Source organism: Eretmochelys imbricata, chromosome 13 (assembly GCF_965152235.1).
Source record: "Eretmochelys imbricata isolate rEreImb1 chromosome 13, rEreImb1.hap1, whole genome shotgun sequence".
Taxonomy (NCBI): domain Eukaryota; kingdom Metazoa; phylum Chordata; order Testudines; family Cheloniidae; genus Eretmochelys; species Eretmochelys imbricata.
Window position 1 is genome coordinate 4,456,362 of NC_135584.1, and position 21,758 is coordinate 4,478,119.

General features: G+C 51.0%; 1 protein-coding gene across 1 annotated transcript; it reads left to right on the forward strand.

Moving 5' to 3' along the window:
* Positions 1–13,156: 13,156 nt before the first annotated feature.
* ABHD16B (abhydrolase domain containing 16B) lies at positions 13,157–14,503 on the forward strand. The gene has a single exon (XM_077832397.1). It carries the CDS (start codon positions 13,157–13,159, stop codon positions 14,501–14,503), a length of 1,347 nt encoding a protein of 448 aa, XP_077688523.1.
* Positions 14,504–21,758: the final 7,255 nt, after the last annotated feature.

Below are 21,758 nucleotides of genomic sequence, written 5' to 3' on the forward strand. Positions count from 1 at the left end.
TGCCAGCTGCAGCAGGGCAAGCGGCAGGACGGGTGAGTTGCCCAGAGCACAATCCCGTCTGAAGCCCCCCAGCGCCCGTGGAGACATTCCCTGAGCACGCTCAGCCCCGTCCCAACAGCACTGGTTCACAACGGTGAGCTCTGAAGGGCGGCAGATTCCACCTGCGCGGGATCAAGGGAGGGGAAGTGAATGCCAAAGCCAAGGGGCCCTTGTGGAGAACACCCCGCTGTCAGCCCCCTCTCCCTGGAAGTTCCAGCATGAGTCCCTCCGCTGACCTCAAACAGTGCTAGGTGGGGCGATGGGGGACATGGTCTCTCGGGTGGGATGGCCCCAGGCCACTTAGGGCTATGCAGGTCAACACCAACACTTTAAGCTCCACTTGGAGCCAATCGGCAGCCAGTGCAGATCCGAGGGCATGGCTGTCACCTGCCCCCGGCCAGATACACCTGCCCCCGGCCAGATACAAAACAAGCGAGTCTCCACATTCTCCACCAGCTTCCACATGGATTTAAGGTGCTGCCCCAGGCAGAGAGCATTGCAGTGATCCAGCCTCGAGGTGATCAAGATATGGAGCATGGGCAGCATGGGTCCACCCAGGAAGAAAGGACACAGCTTCCTGACTGGATGTGGATGGATAAGAGCTGTGCTGGTCAGTGATGTTATCTGACGGGAATCTAACTGGACCCCCAAGCTGTGAACCTTGATGGTGACAGATGAGTGAATGTCCTCAGTCAGGGGCTGACATAACCTAACCCAGGACTCTGCTGACGTTGCAAAATCAGGGCCCTCGCCCTTTATGGAAACACGGGTGGCTTATTTTTTATAAACCACTCATCTTGCACGTGAGAACTTGAACCAAAGACCAGAATCCTTGCCTGTCACCTGACAGATACAGATGGAACCAGGGCACCTAGACTGGATCTCTTGCCCTGGGTTTCTGCCCCACACACAACCGTCTCCTGCCTTTCCCCTCCCCTGCCCTGCCCACAACCAAAGGATCTGAGAGCCCCAAACTGCCACAATCAGGGCTCCCCCAGACCAGGCCTTGAAAGCCCCCGCTTTATCCAACCCTCTATGCCACCCTAAAGTGACCATCAGAGCGAGGCAGCTGCCATATGCCATCTGTCGGCCTTTTGCGTGAGGGGAGGCTGCTGATTGCGAGGTGAGTTTTCATCCCAGGGACCTGACTAGGCCTGCGTGTATGTAAAGGCCTCTGGGGGACAATAGGAACATGAGCAAGGAGCCCCTGCTTCCTGTGACTTTAGGGAAATTCCTCTCTCCTGCCTCACATGGGATCAAGGGAAGATCAAGCAGGAGCTGTGAAAGGTAGGTAAATTGTGGCTAATCAGTTTTAGTGTCAGTGCTGATGAGCTAACGCCTCAAGGAGTAAGGCCACACCGAGCAGAGCATTCTGGATGAAATAAAAAAACAGCTAAAGCAGGAGACTCTTAAGGGCTGTGAAGGAAGGTTAGAAGCCCTGGTAAAATCCCTGTGTCGGTTGCGTTCCTTCGGAATCCTCCCCTCGCTGCTGTGCCTGGATTAAGATTTCAGCTAGGCAGTGACAGTGAATATGAGATGCAATTTGCCTACAGACAAATCCTGCTAGGAATGTGCTGCAGGTGAACATTCAGCGGCTTCAGCTTTTCTCTTCCCCCCCTTGGATCCCCTGGATTAGAGAATAGATGTTTTTAATTTAATTGTATCTCTCTGACTTTTACTCCCTATTTCTTCCCTTCGGAGCTACTATCGCTCTTGCAGTAACTTGACGCGAAACTCCCAGGGAGCTGAGCCAATAGAGAGTACAGATCAGAGCAGTCCATTTTGCTAAAGGAATCTTAAATACTGATCCAGAAAAAGAGGAAGCATTCCCCAAGAGGGCCTGGCCCTTCACATGAAAATTACCCCCAAGCAGGGTTTTTCCACTGGCAGGAGTACCACCAAGGAGAAGGGGACAGTCCCCTGGAGCGGGGGCGGGGGTGTACCAGCAAACGTCTATGCAGAATGGCAAAGATAGATAGGCGGGGGACCAGCTCGAATCTCTTTCAAGGAAACCAGCAAATCTCCAGGCTGGGATTTACCTTTGACTGTCCTGCAGGAAGCACGTTGGTTAAGTCTTGCATTAGGGTTAAGAGAGGTAGAGGACTCTCGCAGCCTGTTTCTTCATGTGGATTGAGGTAGGGAAAATCCTGCCCTGGATTTCTGGGACAATCGGAAATGGCCTCTAGGGATTGCTCTAGGGCGGAGAATAACTGGATTTCGGAGGCCATCTGGAACTTTGACTCTGCTTACAGCCTAGAGAGGAAAGTAACCTGAAGTGGACTATTGGCCTGTCTGGAATGGACTGTGTGCTCAACCCCAGTTAGAGGTTCTATGCAGCAGGTTGGACGGATGCCCTAGACTGATGGGAAACCCGGGTTAAATGAACACCTGATAAAACAAACTGATTGGACACTAAGGAGTAAATGCTCAGCAGAGCGAGGGGATTTAGTTTGCATAACTCCCATTAACATGGTCTCCCAGGAGCACAGGAACTGCTGTGCTGGGACAGGCCAATGAGCCAGCTAGACCGGTATTCGGTCTTAGACAGTGGCCAGTGCCAGATGGCTCAGAGGAAGACATAAGCTCCCCATAATGCACCTAATTGTGCAATATTGTAGGAGGAAGAGTGTCCTGATCCCAGCTGGTGATCAGTTTAGTCCCTGAATCATTAGCTGTGGTTACTCTGGTTATTATTTTTTTTCTGAGCTCATTTAAGGAAAGAGGCTACTTTTAATTTGTGTGTCTAATCCTTCAACAAAAAATCTTACCAAGCTGTTTGCTGCAATAATCAGGTGGCAGTGAGTTCCATGGGATTACTACCCCTTGTGTATAAAAGGCATTTCCTCATATGTGTTTTAAATCCACAGCCTTTTCATTTCAATCAATGCTCTTTCTCCTTTACACTGTTCTCCATAATACAGGGGCAGCACCTGACTGGACTTCTGACCTGATTTCATCCACCACCAAAATCAATTCCTTGTGGGGTGGGAAACAGCTGCCATTTTATAGCACTCGGCAGGACTAAGCAGCAGGTCAGGACTGGGAGCTAACAATACTGTATCCAACTGAACCAACAAGACAGAGTATAAGCAGGCCATGACAGCGTCCAACTCTACAGACACTAACTACAGTGTAATGCTCACTGGCTTGCGTTAGTGCTTGCTACCGAGTGTAATCCCATTGCAGGGAAGGAGCTGTATCCCACAGTCAGTGGTTCCAGGACCAGACCCTTAGGTTATGCACATCTCTGCAAGACAGCTCTTCCAACAGCACAATCCCACCCCCAGAAGACCATGCTTGGGGTGCTGGTTGAACAACTCCAGCTCCAAGTGGAGATCAGGGCTGTGCCCAGTGAGGAACCTTGGAACCAGAGCTCACACAGTGGGCTGGGGGGCCGGGAAGGAGTGGGGCTCAGCAGCAGACCATTCCCAAGGCCCATAACAGCCGAAAGGCTCCTAAGCAAATAAACGTTTGTTACCCAGAACCAAGAGGAGACAACGAGACTAGGCTGCTGCCCCGAGGTCACTTGGCAGTGGGGGTTCGGTTATTAGTCTGGGGTGCTAGGAGAACAACTGGAGCGTGACTGTTGCTGGGGCAATGGGGAGAGGGATGTTTCACCCAGGGTTGTGGGGCATCACTCTCAGGTAATGGAGACAAGTGGGGGGCTGTTACACCATGGGGGTCAATGGAGGGGAGGTTCACTTTGGGGTTAGGGTGGCAGGGGGGAATGATTCTCCTTGGGGAAAAGGGGGTGGGGGAGTCACCCTGGGATGATGGAGGCAGTGGGGGCTGTTTTACCCTGGGGTGATGGGGGGAGTGTTTCACTCTGGGGTGGTTGCATCAGCTGGGATTGCACATGGAGGCTGGCGCTAGGCAAGTGTTTGGAGGCAAACAGAGGCTGGGTGGAACTATTGACTCAGCATGAGGACGGATGCACCAAGAGGGGCCACCTGGCCTCGTCCCAGCCCCTGACTATGCCCCTCCCAGCGCCCTTTGACAGCCCTCCCCAGAGCAGCACTGGGGAGTCTCCCACCCCACCTTCAACATGAAGGGGGTGGGGGCTGGGGGCTGGGGAGCAAAGAGGATGAATGGAGAGAAACATCTGGTAAACAAGGCCCGCGCAGGAAGCGAAGAGCTGGCGGGATCCACCCTGTTCTGCCTGCCTGCCAGTCACACTGTCCTCTGGGGTCCCTGGGGAGTTCTCTCTGCTGCCAGATGTTCTGCAGCTGCCTCAGCTGTTTCCTCTCCAGCCCGCACTAGCCCAGCATCCTCTAGGAAGAGCTCCCCTGCATTTCCTCCGAGGCGGGAGCCTCTCCCCACCTTTCCTCCAGCCCCCGCTTCCTGAGTGGCACAGTTTTCACGGTAATTCAGTTCTTGCCCCTCTCTCTGTGCTCCGCTCTCCCTCTGTCTGGCTCCCACCTCTCTTTCTAATTCCTTCCCCCTCTTCCTTTCCCTTCCGGCTGCATTTTGCTCCCCATTTCCCTCTATCTGTCCCTTTCTCTCGCTCTCTGTCATGTCCCCCCTCTCCATCTCCCTGTAGGTCTCTCTCCTTCTGTTCCCCTCTCTCCTCGGCTGGTTCTCTCAAGGGGCCAAGCCTGCGCTCCGGACTCAGGTGGCGGAGGGTTTTGCCTGAGGTGGCATTGCAGGCTCAGGCCCGTGTCTTTGCTCTTGCACGATACATTTCCCATGAGGTGCTCTGGAAAATGGACCCACGTGAGCCAGCAGCTCTTTGCCGGCCCTACCCCCTCTGACCTCATGTTTGAGGCAGATGGGTGCTTCAGAGCTGGAGGGCGGGGGGAATCTGATAGTCACAACAGACTCTGGCAGAATTGGGAAGCAGGGTCCAGAGCTTTCGTTCAAAGTCAGCCTTGCAAAAGGGGACGCTATCCTGCAAGCGGCGTGGGGGGATGGGAGAGGGTCATCTGGCAAGGCAGTGGGAGGCCCCATATGCCTCCACAATTACAGGGATCATTAGGGGATTAGAAGTGACACTAACTAACCCTGGGTGTTGGGAATCACGGACTCATTTGCAAAAGTAGCAAAGGGAGATAGAGTGCAAGCAAAGGTCACCCACCATTACCCAGCACAGCCAAGGCTCCCCCAGAGCAGCTCTCTTCTGGCAGCCTTGCTTGGAAAAACCTTTTGTTGGGGAATCAGCAGAGGTGGCAGATTATGGGGAGGCAGCTGAGAATGAAGCTGCTCCAAAAGCCGGTACCCAGTCAGGGCTGGCATTAGATACCCACTTGGAAAATAAAGGGCTGGTTGGTTTAAAACTGAACCTGGCTGAGAAAGAATTGACTCAGGGAAGAATTCAACCGCCCAGATTCTCTCCAGATTGCATGGGCTTGAGCTGAGCTCCCTAAAGCACAAGCAAGTGTGATTAGCTGTCTCTGCTGGAGCTCTGAATAGCAGGAGGTGCTGTGGGCCAGGCCTGAGGTGCATCTGCAGAGCGGTGGGAGGCTGGGGCTGGAGCTGCGGGAGGTGCACAGGGAAAAGGGCCTCTCATGCCATATTGAGCCATTTTTCAATGTGATATTAATGCAGGGAACTAGCCTCTAGCCGCTAATTTTCCAACGTGAGGGTAGGATTCTCCTCTGTGACCATGATGTCAATCCGGAGTGACTCTAGGGTCCAGGGAGAATGAGGCCTTAGATGTGTGGCTTGATTAGTTATAATGACTGCTCAGCCTGCTTTAAGCACAAAGGGACAAACAGCCTTGCAGCCCCTTCGCTTTGGCGAGGCTGCAAAGGAAAGGTGCCACAAAGCCCCTAGAACGATCCATAAGGAGCAGCCTTGGCATAGAGCAGACCCCAGCACAGGCACAGCTGGTGATAGCCAGCCTCGTGCCATCCCATGTGGCATCCTCCCTGGGGCATGAGGCAGGGAGAGAGGACACATAACTGGGGCATTCCTACGCCCTGGCTATTCCCGACAGTTGGAACAGCCCATAAGGGGTATTGCAGCTAGGTGGCAACTAAGGGCAGCTCCTGGCATGTCCCAGAATAGAGGATCAGAGCCTAGCTCTGGGGAAGGGATGAACTGGCCCATCACTGTTTACAAAACAGTCATTGCGAGGGCTGAAAGGGTGCGAGGGCTGAAACCTAGAGCTGCGTTTCCTGCTCTCAAAAAATGTCTGCAGAATTTATGTCCTTTTTTTTTTTACATTAAAGCGAAAGATGCAGGCTGGCAGCCTTGTGGGGTGGGTGGGTGTCCGCGAGCTGCAGATTGGGATGCCTGAGGTATTAAAATAAAACAAGCTGATCCTCTCCCTACACCATCCCATTTATAATGGAAATGCCAATGGAACCTTAATTACAGCTGACACTGCAGAGCCCGGCAGCATCGGCAGACACTCCACCTGCGCTCCCCAGGGATGGCTTTGAAGAGCTGTGGCTGTCACTGTTCATATATCCCAGCAAACCTGGGCGATAGTGACATTTTCTTCCATCAAACCGCCCGGCAGACTGTACAGACTTGAGGGAGCAGATAGGATTCAGAGAGCTTAGAGCAGATTAGCAGACCGGGTTTTTCCAAGTAGCAGATGGTGCTGGATGGCTCCAAAGGTGAGGTGAGCTGGATGGGGGAGAAGGCTGGAGACCAACCATTGCCTTAGACCAAAAAAGTGAAGAAAAAAAAAAAAAAGAGAGAGAGAGAGGAAATGGATTTAAATCGAACAAGTTCTACAACAGGACCCGCAAATGACGGTTTGTAGGGTATTTCCCTGAACCTCCTGCAGTGGGTGCAGATGTTCTCATACCTGGAGGACCTCCAGATGCTAAGGGTCACATTTCAAAACAGCCTAAAAGTGACATAGCAGCCTAAGTCCCACTAACTTCCTAGTGCCGAGGGCCAGGTTTTCAAAGATAGTTAGATTCAGATCGGTGGCCAGAGGGAGTTTCAGAAGTGCCTTGGGGCCTAACTCCAACTGATTTCATCGGTGGCTTTGGGGTTCCCTACATTCTTTTGAAAATCTGACCCTAAGTCACTTCTGGAAGTGGGACACAGGCTCCTAAGTCTCGCAGGTGCTTTTTTACCTTATTTACCCTATTTACCTTACTAGGCCAAATTTCCAAACAGGCTTCATTTGGCCTCTATTTTTGCACTTCCAGCCACTGATGATTCAGCACATGCACATCATAGCATATCTGGAACCACCTGTGCAGAATTAGAGGCCCTGGTCTGACAATGTGGTCATGGGTTCTCCGACTCTCATATCATGACTCAAATTCAGCTGCTTACCGCCTGAACTCATCAAACGCTCCCCAGAATCCCTGCGGCAGTGCCTGACCCAGGGGCTTCTGGTACCTGAGCCAGGGGAAAATCAGCTGTAGATCTCAAAGAGCTTTACAACAATGAGCATCACCTCCATTTTATAGAGGCACAGGGGAGATGAGTCATGTGTCCAAAGTCACACAGCAGATTGGGGGTGAGGGGGAAAGTCAAGACTAGCACCCAGCCTCCCCGTCTCATGGCCTACCTGCAGCGTCACACTGCTCTGGGTTTATTAGTATATAATTTATTTCACTAGCATCTAGGAGCTGCCACCAAAAGCGGGGCCCTTGCTGTGCAGACACATAGGGAGAACCAGTCCCTGCTCCGTGGAGCCGATGGTTTTACTAGAGAAGACAGACCAAGGGTGGGAGAAGGGAAACGTTGTTGTCCTCTCCCTGTTTTACAGGTGTGGGAAACTGAGCCATAGGATTGAAGGATGTTTAGGCCCGCAAATGAGGAATCACATTTTCAGAAACATGGGAGGCTCTGTAGAAAACCCAGCCCCAACAGTGGGTGTGGAGTTCTTGGAAACTTGGTCCCATGTGACTTTCCCAAGGGAGGCTGGGTCTGAGCCAGAAATTGACTCCAGATGTCCCATGGCTCAGACCCGTATCTTGACCCTGCGACCATCCCTCTTCCTTTTTCACATTCTTAAGTTTAACTGGTTTTAGTTTCTCCTGCCTGCCACCCTCCGTGCCCCCCGCTCCCTGGCCTCGCAGGAGCCGTGCAGCTGGAGAAGAACGGTCAGTCCAGGGTGGTTTACATTTTATTTTTTCCTGTAGCGAGAGGTAAGTCGGCTCATTCCTTTAGGAAAACATGTTTTTGTTGCACGCGAAGTAATTTCTCCAGGGGGAGAATCAAGGGCTGGTGATAAAGCTCTAAAGATTTCAGGAAGCCCCAGCCAGTCTCCGTTCCCAGCCCTGTCCCTGGGGAGAATCACTCAAGGCACCGGTGTTTTCTTACATCAGTTCACTAAGTAACGGTGACCTCAGTGACCTCTCTGGGTCCAGCCTCAAAGAATGATTCTGGGGAACCCAGTACCACTAAGAGGCCTGAGAACAGGGTTTAGGGGAGATCTCCCCTCCCTTCCCCTCCTCACTGAGCTCTTGTTTCTTTACTGTTTCAGGTCAGATCTCTTATTTTCCTGCTAACTTCCTATCCCACTCCCTTCCCAGCTGTCGACATGAGCCCAGCTGACCCTTCCCTCTCCCTTTCTCCCCCATCAATTAGCCCTCCCTCCCCTTGATGAATTTGATCCACCCATTGGCTTTTTACTCTTTGATCCCATTTTGCTCTGTTCCCCTCCTGGCCCGGTCACCCCCACAGTTTCTCAAACTACCCCGCCTTCTCTAACTAGACAGACTTCCGTGCTTTGCTTTGCTCCAGGGAAGCTCTCCCTGGTCCCAGGAGTTGCCCCGCTGTGGAGTTGGAAGCCTCCGAAATGTGGCAGGATGGACCCGGTTCCACTGCACAGAGGGTATGGGGGGCTGATGTGTGGAGACCGCCCAGGGTGGGTTCCCCAAGCCGTTCGCTCTGTGGATGTGCTTCTGTTCACAGCGGCTCAGGGGCATGGCAGAGAGGGGTGAGGGGAAGTTGCTCGTGGATCCACTGCCATAACCCCTGCCCAGGCCCCAGCTCCTATTTCAGCCTATAACTGCTGTGGTAACAGAGCAGCTGCATCTTTATTAATTATTATTATTTATGATTTGTATGATTGTAGAACCCAGGAGTCCTAGGCATGGACCAGGGCCCTAGCGGTGCGAGGGGCTGTACAGATGTGTCCAGTGCTATGCTGCGGGGGGATTCCTTCCTAGGCCCAGCCCATCTTAGATCCTCCGTTCAAAGCTGGTTTGTACCGGAGCGGGGAGGGGACAGGCCCTGGATTTTAATCATACTTTGAGGCTCCAGGGTTGACACTAGGCCTCCAACCTCCCATTCTGTGAGAGAAACATTTTGATCCCCAGTTGCTCAGTGGTACCACCCCACTGGTGTCGATGAGGGAGGTTGTGGGTGGAGCTGTGACTGGGATACGACCCAGCATGCTCCTGGCCTGTGCTTTGGGAGCCCCCCGCCCAGGCTGTGGCCTGCAGCTCAGACACCAGCATTCGAACACAGCCTGGGTTCAGCCTTTGAAAGAGAGAGTTCTTCTTCCATTTGATTACTTTACCCTCAACCCACAAACTGTGAAGTAAAAACAAAACCCAGGTCTGCACAGTGACGTTTGTGAAATTCCTCAGGTGGGAGGAGGAAAGCGACAGAAAAGTCTCAAAGCTGGGGAGAGCAGTAAGTAGCATCCACGCCTATATAGATTATATAAAATTGGCTCAGCTGTATGTGCACCATCGCCATCTATTGGAGGGAATTAGAACTGCTCAGCTGTGTGTCATAGTCCCTATACTGCTAACAGCTAATGCATGTTCTCCTTTCATTCAAGGTTTCTATGTCTCTGCAGCAGGAAGATCTGAATTCTGTGCCTGCTGATGCCATGACCACGGTGTGCAGTGTAGTACCAATTGTGCATTCCTTTGGAGGCATAGGTGCTGACTTACTCAGACCTGCTCGAACCCTGCTCTGCCCCAGGCCCCACACCCAGTCACCTCTTCCCTCAAGCACCCACACCTGCCTCGCCAGAGTCGGTGCCTATGTTTGACGGTCAGGAAATTGTTATAGTATTCACAAGCCTGGCAGGATTCTATTTAAACCGGTCAATTTCGGTATCAACCTCCCTTTGAAAACTGATGAAAAAAAAATACCCCATGGCTATGAATGGAAATGCACAGCCATCAGATGGTTAAAACCATTGAAAGGCTGCAAAACAAAGTAAACTAAAAGCAGGAGGAGCGCAACCCCCAGACAGGGGCAGGACGCAGGAGAGACATGAGCAGATAGGCTGGTGACAGAGAGGCCGGCAGACAGACGCTTCTTCCAGCAGAAGCAGGTTTGTTTGCAGCTGAGAACCACTGAAAAATTTGTCTTGGACACAGGACTAAAAATAGTTGTGATAATCAAGGAGAAATTAGGGCCAACACCTGCAAAGTTGGCATACCAAAGTTAGACTCCTGAATTGCCCCTCAATAAAGAGTGCCTGGTTTTCTGAGGTACAGGAGCACCTGCTGAGGGGAGGAGCCTATATCTGGTCTCTGGAGCCTGACTTCAGGCGCCCTGATTTGAAAGTACCCCTCATAAACGCCAATGTTATCCACAGCAAATTAAATAAGAACAGAGTCCTGCCCAGGGCTGGTAGTTAGCAAATGAGAACACAAGCTACTGAAAGCTCTCCCGGGGCTGGGAAAACACAGACCTGGGCTGGGGAGTTATTGAGTCTTTCCAGGGAAGAGATGGTTTCAAGGAGGGACTTTCCTCTGCTTCTTGCTGTTCGCCGGGCGGCAGGGTGTTGGTGGTTTTTGCTGTCTGCCTTGAGCAGGGTTTGGAATGGGTGTGAGGTCTCAGTAGGGCCCTGCATATTCAGGGCAGTGCAGGTGCCTCTAAAACCTGGGGATATTGAATCTGCATGGCTCACAAACTGGAGATCGGATAGAAACTGGGCAAGCCCCAGTTGTCTGCTGCGCAGAGAAGTCCCTCTTAAGAAGCCAGTGACCCGCAAATCCTACTTCAGGAAGGTTTGCCACGTTCCACCTCGGAGACTGGAGCTACACATTGTTTTCTAGCCCCCGCCCCTCCCAGTGCACCCCTTCACAACCCAAATGGAATTACAAGGGTCCACATCAGTGGTCCCCCACGTTATTCCCCATCCCCCCATGAGGACCCATGTCTCAGGCAACACTGTCCGATGGAGGAAGCTGTCAGGCATCCTGTATTGGCTCTGGGTTAGCTCCTTCCCTCCCACGTTGTTCTGGGCCCACTTGATGATCCTGCTCTCTTCCCCCATGCTGGGTGTGCTGAAAGAGGAACCGTGACCCCCAGCTGTCTCCCCGGTGGGGCTTGGGGTTATTTTAGGTTTTGAGAAAAGAGGAAGATTGCGTCTGGTGAGCGGCAGTTTTGAGGAGTAGGAAGGCGATACCCTTGCAGTGGAGTGGTGAGGGGTGTCAGAAGGTCTGAGAAAGAGGAACGCCTCTTGCAGTCACAGGGGCACTTCCCTCTTGGCTCCTGCCTGAAAGGTACAGAGGCTACAGCCTCCCGGCATGAAGCAGAGAGAAGTTCAGGCGCTAAACAAAGAAAAGAGGATCTGGTTCACCTGATGCACAAGGGGGGTTTTCCAGCCAGTAAAACCTGTGACTTCCCAATAGATCCAGCTCGTGTTATCTCTGCTCAGTGTGAAGGCTCTTGACCCAGGGTGACACAGTGATCTAAGCATAAGGCAGGAAATGTCCAGACCCCTCAGCATCTCTGGTTGAATGCAAGTAGGAGTCTCTCCTCCTGCAAAGGGAACTAAATTGAGTACCAGGCTGGATGAGCAATTAAAAACCCAGTTCCTGTTTGCTCGCTGTGACCTTTAAAGATATCATGGTTTTGAAGAGTGGGGTTTGCTCCCATGTCCTTGGGCAAAATGTTTCCTCCCCCTCCCTAGCGTGCTGTGTGCTGGCTGCTACCCACCACCCCAGAGAGGGCTGCATTTCAGTGGTACTTCCTGAACATAGGGCCTGATCTTGAGAGATGCCAAGCGTTGATTCCAGTAGGAATTGGGGGTGATCCTGAGGATCATGACCTTTATCTGAGCACAAATAACAAGGTAGTTTCAAAAAGTGATGCTTTCTTTTCTTTTCTTTTCTTTTCTTTTCTTTTCTTTTCTTTTCTTTTCTTTTCTTTTCTGGGCCGTCTCTTTGGACATCACAGCAGTAGCACCCAAGCAGCTATGGGGAGGGGGGAACAATAAAACATTTTTTTAAAAATCCATTTTTAATTTTACTTTTGTTTTCCTGTTGAGTCTAGTAATGCCTTCGTTACTGATGCACAGAGGTACATGTAGCTCTGTGCAGCAGCATTACATAGGGTTACAGAAGGCAAATGCTCTCTTACACTGGACAGGGTTATTGGAGATCAAAGAAAGGGGTATGGGTTGTAAAAATAATGGGCTTCTTTTGTTATTAAAACTGTCTCTGATCTGCCAGGCATGTGCCAGGAGCTGCTGTTAGGCTGAGCGGGGCAGTTTTGCATTTTGTTGTGATAGATAGATAGATAGATAGATAGATAGATAGATAGATAGATAGATAAAGGGGGTGTATGGGAATAGATAGATAGATTAGATTAGATAAAAGGGGTGTATGGGGTTAGATAGATAGATAGATAGATAGATAGATAGATAAAGGGGGTGTATGGGGATAGATAGATAGATAGATAGATAGATAGATAGATAGAAGGGGTGTATGGGAATAGATAGATAGATAGATAGATAGATAGATTAGCTAAAGGGGGTGTATGGGAATAGATAGATAGATAGATCTCCTCTATAGTAACTCTCGTGTATCCACACCCCACATGGTCATGCCTTTAGAAGACACCTAGTGGTATTCAGTGATAACTGCACCCCTGGTTTGCCAGTTGGTAGCTGATCCTCGCACTCAGTGAAGCGCGTGCTCACAATGGAGACTGACCCCACTCATTATTACTCTGCCTTGATTACCTGGCATGGGGAGACCATGGAGGAAGTGCCCTGTGCATTTCTCGGAGACATTGCTGGGCTTACATCGGCTTAAAGGGGCACGTCATGGCGGAAGGGCTGTAACCCAGCTAATTAACCCGGAGCTGCCGCTGACATCTGCTGGGGAACCTCTCCAATGGAGGCCCTTGGCGGCAACTTGCCCTGTGATTTCTAACTTTCTTGGAGCCCCTTTCCTTGTGCCCTTTCTGTTTCCTTCTTGCATGGACGAGGTCCTCAGCTCCCCCTATGTGCATTATATGCTTCACTAAAGCTCTTGGCCACGTGTTTAAAACATATTTGATGGCCAATTACAACTTTGAGTTCAGGAGCTGGCCCGTGGACTTCCGATGGGATGAGGCAGGCGACAAGGATAGCAGCCCTGGCCACCGGGCTGCGTCCCAGACCACAGCCAGAAAGGGTCTGCTGAGATCAGCTCTGCACGGAGGGCCTAGGACCACCCAGTGTAACTACCTCCGCAAGATGAAGCAGTTGCCTGGCCAGCTGGTCTGTTATATGGTGGCTCACTCCTTAGGCCGGTGGCTGCTTTACCCAGGCTCCCTGTACCTCATGCAGAAAGCCCTGCTGCCTTTACTGGTGAAGGGGCAGGCTCGCCTGCTGGAGGAGTTTCACGGGAAGCGGGCCAAGCTGGTGGCTCGCGATGGGAACGAGATTGACACCATGTTTGTGGACAGGAGAAAGAGCTCAGGGATGGAGGAGGAGCAGCGAGGGAAGCAGCTGGTGATCTGCTGCGAGGGGAATGTTGGTTTCTATGAAGTGGGGTGTCTCTCCACCCCACTGGAGGCTGGCTACTCGGCCCTGGGGTGGAACCACCCCGGCTATGCTGGGAGCACGGGCCTGCCCTTCCCACAGAATGATGCCAACGCTGTGGACGTGGTGATCCAGTATGCCATCTGCCGCCTGGGTTTTCGGGTGCAAGACATCATCCTCTATGGCTGGTCCCTGGGGGGCTACACTGCCACCTGGGCTGCCAAGACCTACCCGGAGCTGGGGGCCTTGGTGCTGGACGCCACCTTCGACGACCTGCTCCCCCTGGCCCTGAAGGTCATGCCCAAGAGCTGGACCAAGCTGGTGGTCCAGACGGTACGGCAGCACTTCAACCTCAACGTGGCTGAGCAGCTCTGCCGCTACCCGGGGCCGGTGCTGCTGATCCGGAGGACTGAGGATGAGGTCACCACCACCCGCATCAGTGCCGCGGACCAGCTCGCTGACATCAGGTCCAACAGAGGCAATGAGCTGCTCCTGCAGCTGCTGAAGTCCCGCTACCCCGAGGTCATGTCCTGGGAAGGGGAGGCGGCTGTCCGCCACTGGCTGCGAGCCTCCAACCCCAGGCAGGAAGAGGCCGTCTGCAGGCGCTTTGAGGTGGATGATGACTGGTGTGTCAGCAAGTTGCAAGGCTACAAATCCTGTCTCGGAGGTGAAGACAGCTTCCCCTGGAGGGTCGGGAGAGATGTGACCCCCAGGAGAAGGCAGCAGCTGGCCTTGTTTCTGGCCAGGAAGCACATGAAGAATGTGGAGGCCACACACTGGTCTCTCTTACTGCCCAATGAATTCCAGATGCCCTGGAAGCTGTAGCTGGGGAGTGGTGGGGAGATTTTCCCAGGAGAGAGAAAGAGGGACTTAACAAGCTGGGTTTCCCTCTTCAATATGCTCATTGTGTGCATTTCCAATTATTCCCATCTGAGCACCCAGTAAAGGTGAAGTGACAAGCTCTGCAGGCTCCGAGGGGCTTTATTTCACCCAGCGGGGAGTGGATGGATGCAAAATAAAGTGGTTAAAAGATCACACGACATTGAAAATGATTAGCAACTACTAGCGGGTCTCTAGGAACCTGTCGCAGGCCGGGGAGGAGGAGCTGACTGGTTTTTCATCCCGTCCACTTACCCACCTTGTCCACCTCCCGCCCTCTCAGCTGCTGCCCTGCGAAGGAGTGTTGTTGAGCATGGAGTTGTGACTCATAGACCTGAGAAGTGGGATTGTGACATCACTGTGCTGAGTGGTGGGACTGGGACAGCAGTGGTGAATTACCCCACCCACTCTGTCGTCCATCTGCCATTCCCCTGCTCGTCCCTTCTCCCACTGGGCATGTGGCCTCCTGGGAGTGGGACGGCAGAGCCACATCATCACACGGGAGGGGTCTAAGCTGGATGGGACGCCTATCGTGGTTGGAATATTTCGCAGCTAATTGTCACATTGCATTTGAAGCACCAGATTTTGTATAAACCAGTCAACGTTTGGTATAGATGGGAAAGAGACGAGTTTGTCCTCACACTAGGGCCTGTCATTCGCTTAACGCCTCCTACAACCTTGGTGTGGGACTGTGGGAGGTGTTTGTGAGTGGTGGGGGTGGTAAATTTTAAAGACTTGATATGTGGGGTGAGTTTCAGTGCTCAGCACAGGGCTCTGGGAGACAGGAGCAAGAGCGATGACCTGGGAGATTAGAGAATCTCTGTAGGGAGAGGAGTGGAGAGATGGGGAGAACTGGGGCTCTCTAGGGAATGGGATGAAGGTCTCAGGGAGGTGTGGGGAGGATGTAGCTTTTTAAGACCAGACAGGGTGACATTAAGTCACATTCATGTAAAACTGCTCCGTAATGCTAGACATAATTGATGGAACACCCCAGGCACGACCCACACCCTGGTAGCCTCTGCAGGGCCTGAGGGAGGGGGTGAGTATAGGAGGCACCTTACAGGAGCTGATGCTGTCACAAAGGGCATGGTGAGTCTCCATGGGGGCTGGCTGGCCCCCAAGGGGAGGCAGTGGGGTAGAGGCAGCAGGGGTTGCCAGAGGGGAGAGCAGGGTGGACCGAGAGCAGCCTGCCACATCTTTGCCCTCACTGCAGGAATCTCGTGCTGCAGCCAGGGAGTGGATACAGGTGGCCGGCAGCTCTTTGGAACCCACCAACCCATCTTGCGGCCTCTTCTGGGGGAGCAAGAGCTCCTCATGTGGGGAATCACTCCCCTGCCCCCACTAGGCAGTAGCAGACAGCTGCGATTGCTTGCCACCAGCAGGAGCAGCAGACGTGGTAAGTGTCCGAAGAAACTGGGGCTTTGGATGGAAGAGGACAGGGCCACTAAAGACCCGTGGGTGGAACAGAAGGGAAGCACCGCTGGACGGCAGGGTAAAGAGAGTGTGACTTCAGTTGGAGAGGGCATTTGGGGTTCCTGGCTGGAGGGCAGGTTGTGGGGAAGTCTGCAGGGAAGAGAGGATTGTGTACAGCAGGCCTTGGTGGCAGGGACTGCTCAGTTCTGCTCCTAGTGCTGGAAAAATTACTTAGGGCCAAGTCCTGTGGCCCAAATAGGGACTGCAGCAGGTCCAGAATGCTGCAAACATGAACCATGCAGATCTCCCAGCCAAACCATATCCTGGGGGAAAGGGACAGAGGCCTTAGTGGCGGCTGGGGAGTGGCTCTGCTGCCTTGATGGGGAGATTGTGACCTCCCCATCATGGAACCCCTTCCCCTGGACTGTGTGCTAGTGAGAAGATATGGCCATCCACCACTGTGTGCCTCAGTTTCCCCATCCCAGGTGGGATAATAACACTTGCTCCCCCTCCTCACACTGGTGTTTTAGAGATGTTGAGTTAATTCTTAGATGCTTTGGAAATGTACAGTGCTAGACAACAGTGATATGGCCCTATCAGCCGACAGGACTTGCTCTATTTGCTTTTATGAGTGCAGGCCAAGATGGCTTTATAGGGCCCCTTATCAGGCCCTCGCCCTTTCCAGCAGAGGGGGAAGGATGGGAGAGAGCGGTACTGGATGGGCATGGCAAGTGGGCAGTGAAATCTAGGTCAGGGTTTTCTTTTAGAGGGGCACTGAGCCCAATTCATTTCTGATTCCAAGGGACTCAACAGACTAGAGAGAGTCTGTCTGAGCGCAGAACAGACGCGGAGAAATGACAGACTGGAAAGGCTTGTGCCCACCTGGAATGGATTCTGGGTCTGTCCCATGGTCTGGAAGCAGCTGGTGCCAACAGGAGCCTGAGCCCTGGGCAAACACTGGCTTCTGATTTCAGAGAGGGGGGGGCAGGTGGCAGAAGCGCAGTGCACATCTACTCCTAAGGCTGTGGGTTTCATTTGCTGCAGCTAGTGCAGCTAGAAAACAAACAGGTCTCACATCTGATGAAGAAGGAAGTTTTGTGGCTAGACTCTGGCTGAGCAGGGCTGGCATAAGGTGTGCTGCCCCGTGGTGCCCTCTGCTTTCTCTAGACATGTAGCAGGCCCATGGGACGTGGGCTAGATTCCACCTGCCTCTCAGAAAGCAATGGGATGTTCCCTTTGCCCTTCAAGGCTTGCCTCCCCCCCTTCTCCCTCTCCATTCCCAGCTGCTCTTGAAGCGCACTGCCCAGTTGGGAAGCACTGTGTGTGCATGTGTGTGTCAGGGATTAGATGTGTGGAAGAGGAGAGTACACACCGCTCCTGTGGGGGCGTAGGAATAAATCTATCAATTATACATTCTCTGCTCATGGCCCCATGCGCAGGGAACTGAAAGACAACAGGGTCCAGGCTTGATGCAAATGTCACGGTTTGCTGTTGAATAGCAGAAAAGGCGACAAACCCACACAGATGACAAACGCCACAACAGTAAAAAGGGAACTCCGGGAATGTCTGTAGCGAGCCGGTCTGTGGTGGCGAGAGTGAGCTAATGCTTCTGAAAAGGGCTGTTTGGAAGTTTAGAAATGAACACATCCCAAAGGGGAGGCACGTACACTGCACAGCGCTGGCGGCCCTGCATCCTGGGCGCTGCTGGAGTAAACTGTGCTCTTAGGAACCAGCTTTAAGGGGACGCTGTCAGGTTCATCTGGTTACAGCTCTAGCCGTCAATATCAATATCCATCCCACCTGCAGAGATGAGTTAGACAGCAAAGCCAGGGGATACACTGTAGTTACCAGGCAACCTGGTCGGGTCACCTGCACTCTGCCCACAAATTCATTTCCAGCCCATCTAGCGGCTTTGGATAGATGCCATTTCAAATACAAAAATTCAGCCTGGCACAAAAATGGTTTCTTCTTCCCCCCAGATGTGGAGTTGCACCTTCCCTCCCTCAAAACTTCACCGTCCAGTGGGGCAGAACAGGGACTAATCAGTGCAGCACCTGGGACAGATTTAAGGCCCAATGTCCTGAGATCCAGTGAAACTAGAAACAGAAGCTTTATACCATTGGAAAGGGAGAGAGTCCCAGCTTCCCAGTGGGACACACACAGCTCTTGCTCCTACCTCTGGAGATACTGGACTTTAAAGTAGTACATTTATGTACAGCAAAGCTATCTGAGGTAATGGTAGGGCGCTTTATGGCTCCTCCTGAGCCCTGTACATCCGTGTTCATGTGGCCAGATTTTCAAAAGAGCTCAGTTCCTGACTAGGCATCTCAATGAAGTGGCCAGATTTTCAAAAGGGCTCAGCACCCAGTGGCCCCCTCCCATTGTTTTCATTGGGAGCTTTTGGGTGCTGGGCTGTTTTAAAATCGGGACTATACTAACTCAGGCACATACCTACATCGATGGAGGGATGCAAAAAATAGTCCCAATACAAAATGTTAAGCTCCCTACAACATTTTTAAAAAACGTTTTCTGTAAACTATCCAGCATGTGCAGGATGTGTGTTGATGTGGCATAAAGGAGCTTTGGGCACTCATTTGGGATGACCTGCATAAATTCTTGGTGACCTCGCCTCTCGTGAATAATGGGGTTATTACAAACTCATCCTGAGAAAACTTTTATACGCCACTGCACCATCATGTAGCCTTGCATGTGTTCCTATTGGAAATAATGTTGGAGAACGAATGCACTTTCCACCTTTTCTATTTGCTTGCCTTTTTACACTTGCCTTATCTTGGGCAATGAAAACAGACTAGTGGCAGAAAATCAGAACGTGAAACTGACTAAAAACAAAAATACAACTGACTAGATATTTCAACAAACCAAATGGCAAAAATAAAGAAAAATGCAACCGACTAGCCCTTTCCTGATCCCCTTTCAACTGTTATCAGGCTCTTTTCAGCAAAGGAGAAACTGACTGAGGCACTGATCCTGCAAACACTTTGGCATGTATTCAAGTTTAAGCCTGTGAGCAGTCCCACAGAAATCAAAGTTAAACATGTGCAGGGTTGCAGCCGACCTGTTTGACAGGGAAACCATGAAACCGAGTATAAGCAAAGTGCTGCCAACAGCATAAAGGGAACACAGTGAAAATAGAAAAGAGTGTTCTTTTCCTGCTAACTCCTTTCAGTTCTTTGCAGCTTTGTGTTACTTCTAACCAGAATAGAGCATTTTTAGATAGAAGTGGGATTTTCACGACACTGATGCCCCTTTAATGTTTGTGAAGAGCACTGAAATGCTCAGCTGGAAAGTTCTATAAGTATTATCATCATTTATTATTAATAAAGCCATTCTTTTTAACAAAACCTAAATTTCTGACCTGGCAGTGGCCTTTTGGTATGATACAGAAGAGCATGTTGCTATATATTCTGTGCTCTGCTTCTCGGTAACTGGGGTATTTCCTACATATAGAGTCTCTGCACATGTCACACACAAACGCACATACAAACATAGAGCAAAAACCTCATTTTTCAGAGATATTTTTTTCTCTCATTGGATGTTTGTGTGTCCTTAAGACATGGAGGGTTAGCAAAGGGATCTGCATTTCTTAGGGAGGTCCTGATCACTATGGGAGTTCCAAATCCTCTGCCGACTAATGGGCAGGATGACTGGAAATGTTTCATTGTGAATTAATGAGCCACCCTGAGAGTTCATTCCCTCTTGGGAAGGAAATGTAGAATTCCACTTGGCAGGGAAGAAGTTTGTCTCCTTGCGGTCACATGGTATGGAAGCCATATGGTTGCTAACGGCAAAGTTGTCTTGAAATGACCTTTGTGGTCCTGCATAAAGGCTGATAATGAAGGCACAAGATGTAAAGACAACAGCTAGCTGTGGGTTCTCCTTGTGGCAAGTGAAGTCCTAGATTAAGAGAGCTTTGCTATTTTCAGTGGTGCTGGGGTATGACTCCTTTGTGAAGGGTTCTTACAGAGGAAGAGATGGCTTACAGTAGTTATGCAATGACTGGAGCAAGGGGGCCCTTTGAAAACAGAGAAGGAAATATGGATCAGAGTAAAATGGATTTTCCTATTAATTCTTTTTCGGGTGGTGGAAGAAGGGGTATTTCCAATGACGAAGGACAAGGTGGGGATTTTTTAAACGGAACCACATCATGGCTTTGGCTCATACCTAGGTCACAATTGGGGTGGAACAATAATAAAAATAACATAAATAGCACTTGTCCTGGCAAGTGGGCAGAGAGGATTCTCTTGCTGGTGCTGCCACCTCCCCTTCAAACAAGGACATAGCAAGCAAGAATTGGAAGAGGCTGAAAGAAAAACAGCCGTGGCCAGCTCTTGTTGCTTTGCCCTTTCTTCTCCACCTCCCAATTCTCAGCCAGACGTGGCTGGAGGGCTGGATGAATGTGTCTTCTGTATGAAATGTATCTCCTAAAAATGCAAAGAAAATTACACACTGGGCCTAAAAACAAGGTTTAATGGATTTGGGAAGAGTATTTTTTTTATTATTGTATCAGCTTTAATGAATGTACATGTTGCCCTGCGAGGTACAGCTCACTTCATCGGATGCATTCAGTGCATGCCTTGCTTACAGACAGCCCCCCAACCTGAAGCAAATACTCTCCAGCAACCACATACCACACAACAAAACCACTAACCCAGGAACCTACCCTTGCAACAAAGCCCGTTGCCAATGACCACATATCTATTCAGGGGACACCATCATCGGGCCTAATCACATCAGCTACACTATCAGAGGCTCATACACCTGCACATCTACCAAAGTGATATATGCCATCATGTGCTAGCAATGCCCCTCTGCCATGTACATTGATCAAACTGGACAGTCTCTTGTTACAGTGTGTATGATAACACCCATTGTTTCATGTTCTCTATGTATATGAATCTCCCCACTGTATTTTCCATTGAATGCATCCGATGAAGTGAGCTGTAGCTCACGAAAGCTTATGCTCAAATAAATTTGTTAGTCTCTAAGGTGCCACAAGTACTCCTTTTCTAAATGGCATAATGTATCTCTTCCATCTTATACTTCTTTGATAGGGTGTTTTTGATAATCAGTGCTAGTTTGGGGCTATAGAATAGCAAACTGAAATGTTAGGCGTCCCAACTGCGTTATAGGGTTGTTGCTGTTAGGTTTGTTTCATAATCTGGGAAATTGGTATAACTACTCAGACAGCATATAGTGGGAGCTGTCAATTCTCCTCTCCCAGTAGCACACTGACAAATGGCAGGCCCACAGAAAGCTGACTGTATTTCTGATGGCACGGCCTTTACATTGGCTACTGCTCAGGTTACAAGCCAGCAGAACATGATGATATTTTGCCTCTAGGCACTTCTCAGCATAATGTATCTGAGTTAAGCTTTATCGCTGAGGCAGAGAAGCATTAGCACCATTCCAGAGATGCAGAAACAGAGGCAAAGATGGCTAGATTCAGTTGTAGTGTAAGTGACTTTAGTGGGCTGAATTTGGTCGGCAGGGGTGAAGAGACTTGCCAAAGATCATGCAGAGCTAGGAATAGAACCCAAGGGTTGTGCTGATTCCCCATCCACTGCTGCCCCTATTCAGTTCTGCACTGGGGCTTGGAGTGGCATATTGTTCTGGTTCAATGTGGCCTACTCAACTGCACAAGGGAGCAGCCCGTGCAGGGCTGGAGCCCAACTCGATTGCACTGTGGGATAAGTTAATGGGTCTAATACGCAGGAAAGCCATGGCCTGCAGAGGCTGAAAAATGCTACAGATGTGCACAGTGCCCCCA

Bases quoted from the DNA above. Each gene is read 5' to 3' on its own strand.
- ABHD16B (XM_077832397.1), top strand. From the start codon at position 13,157: ATGTGCATTATATGCTTCACTAAAGCTCTTGGCCACGTGTTTAAAACA.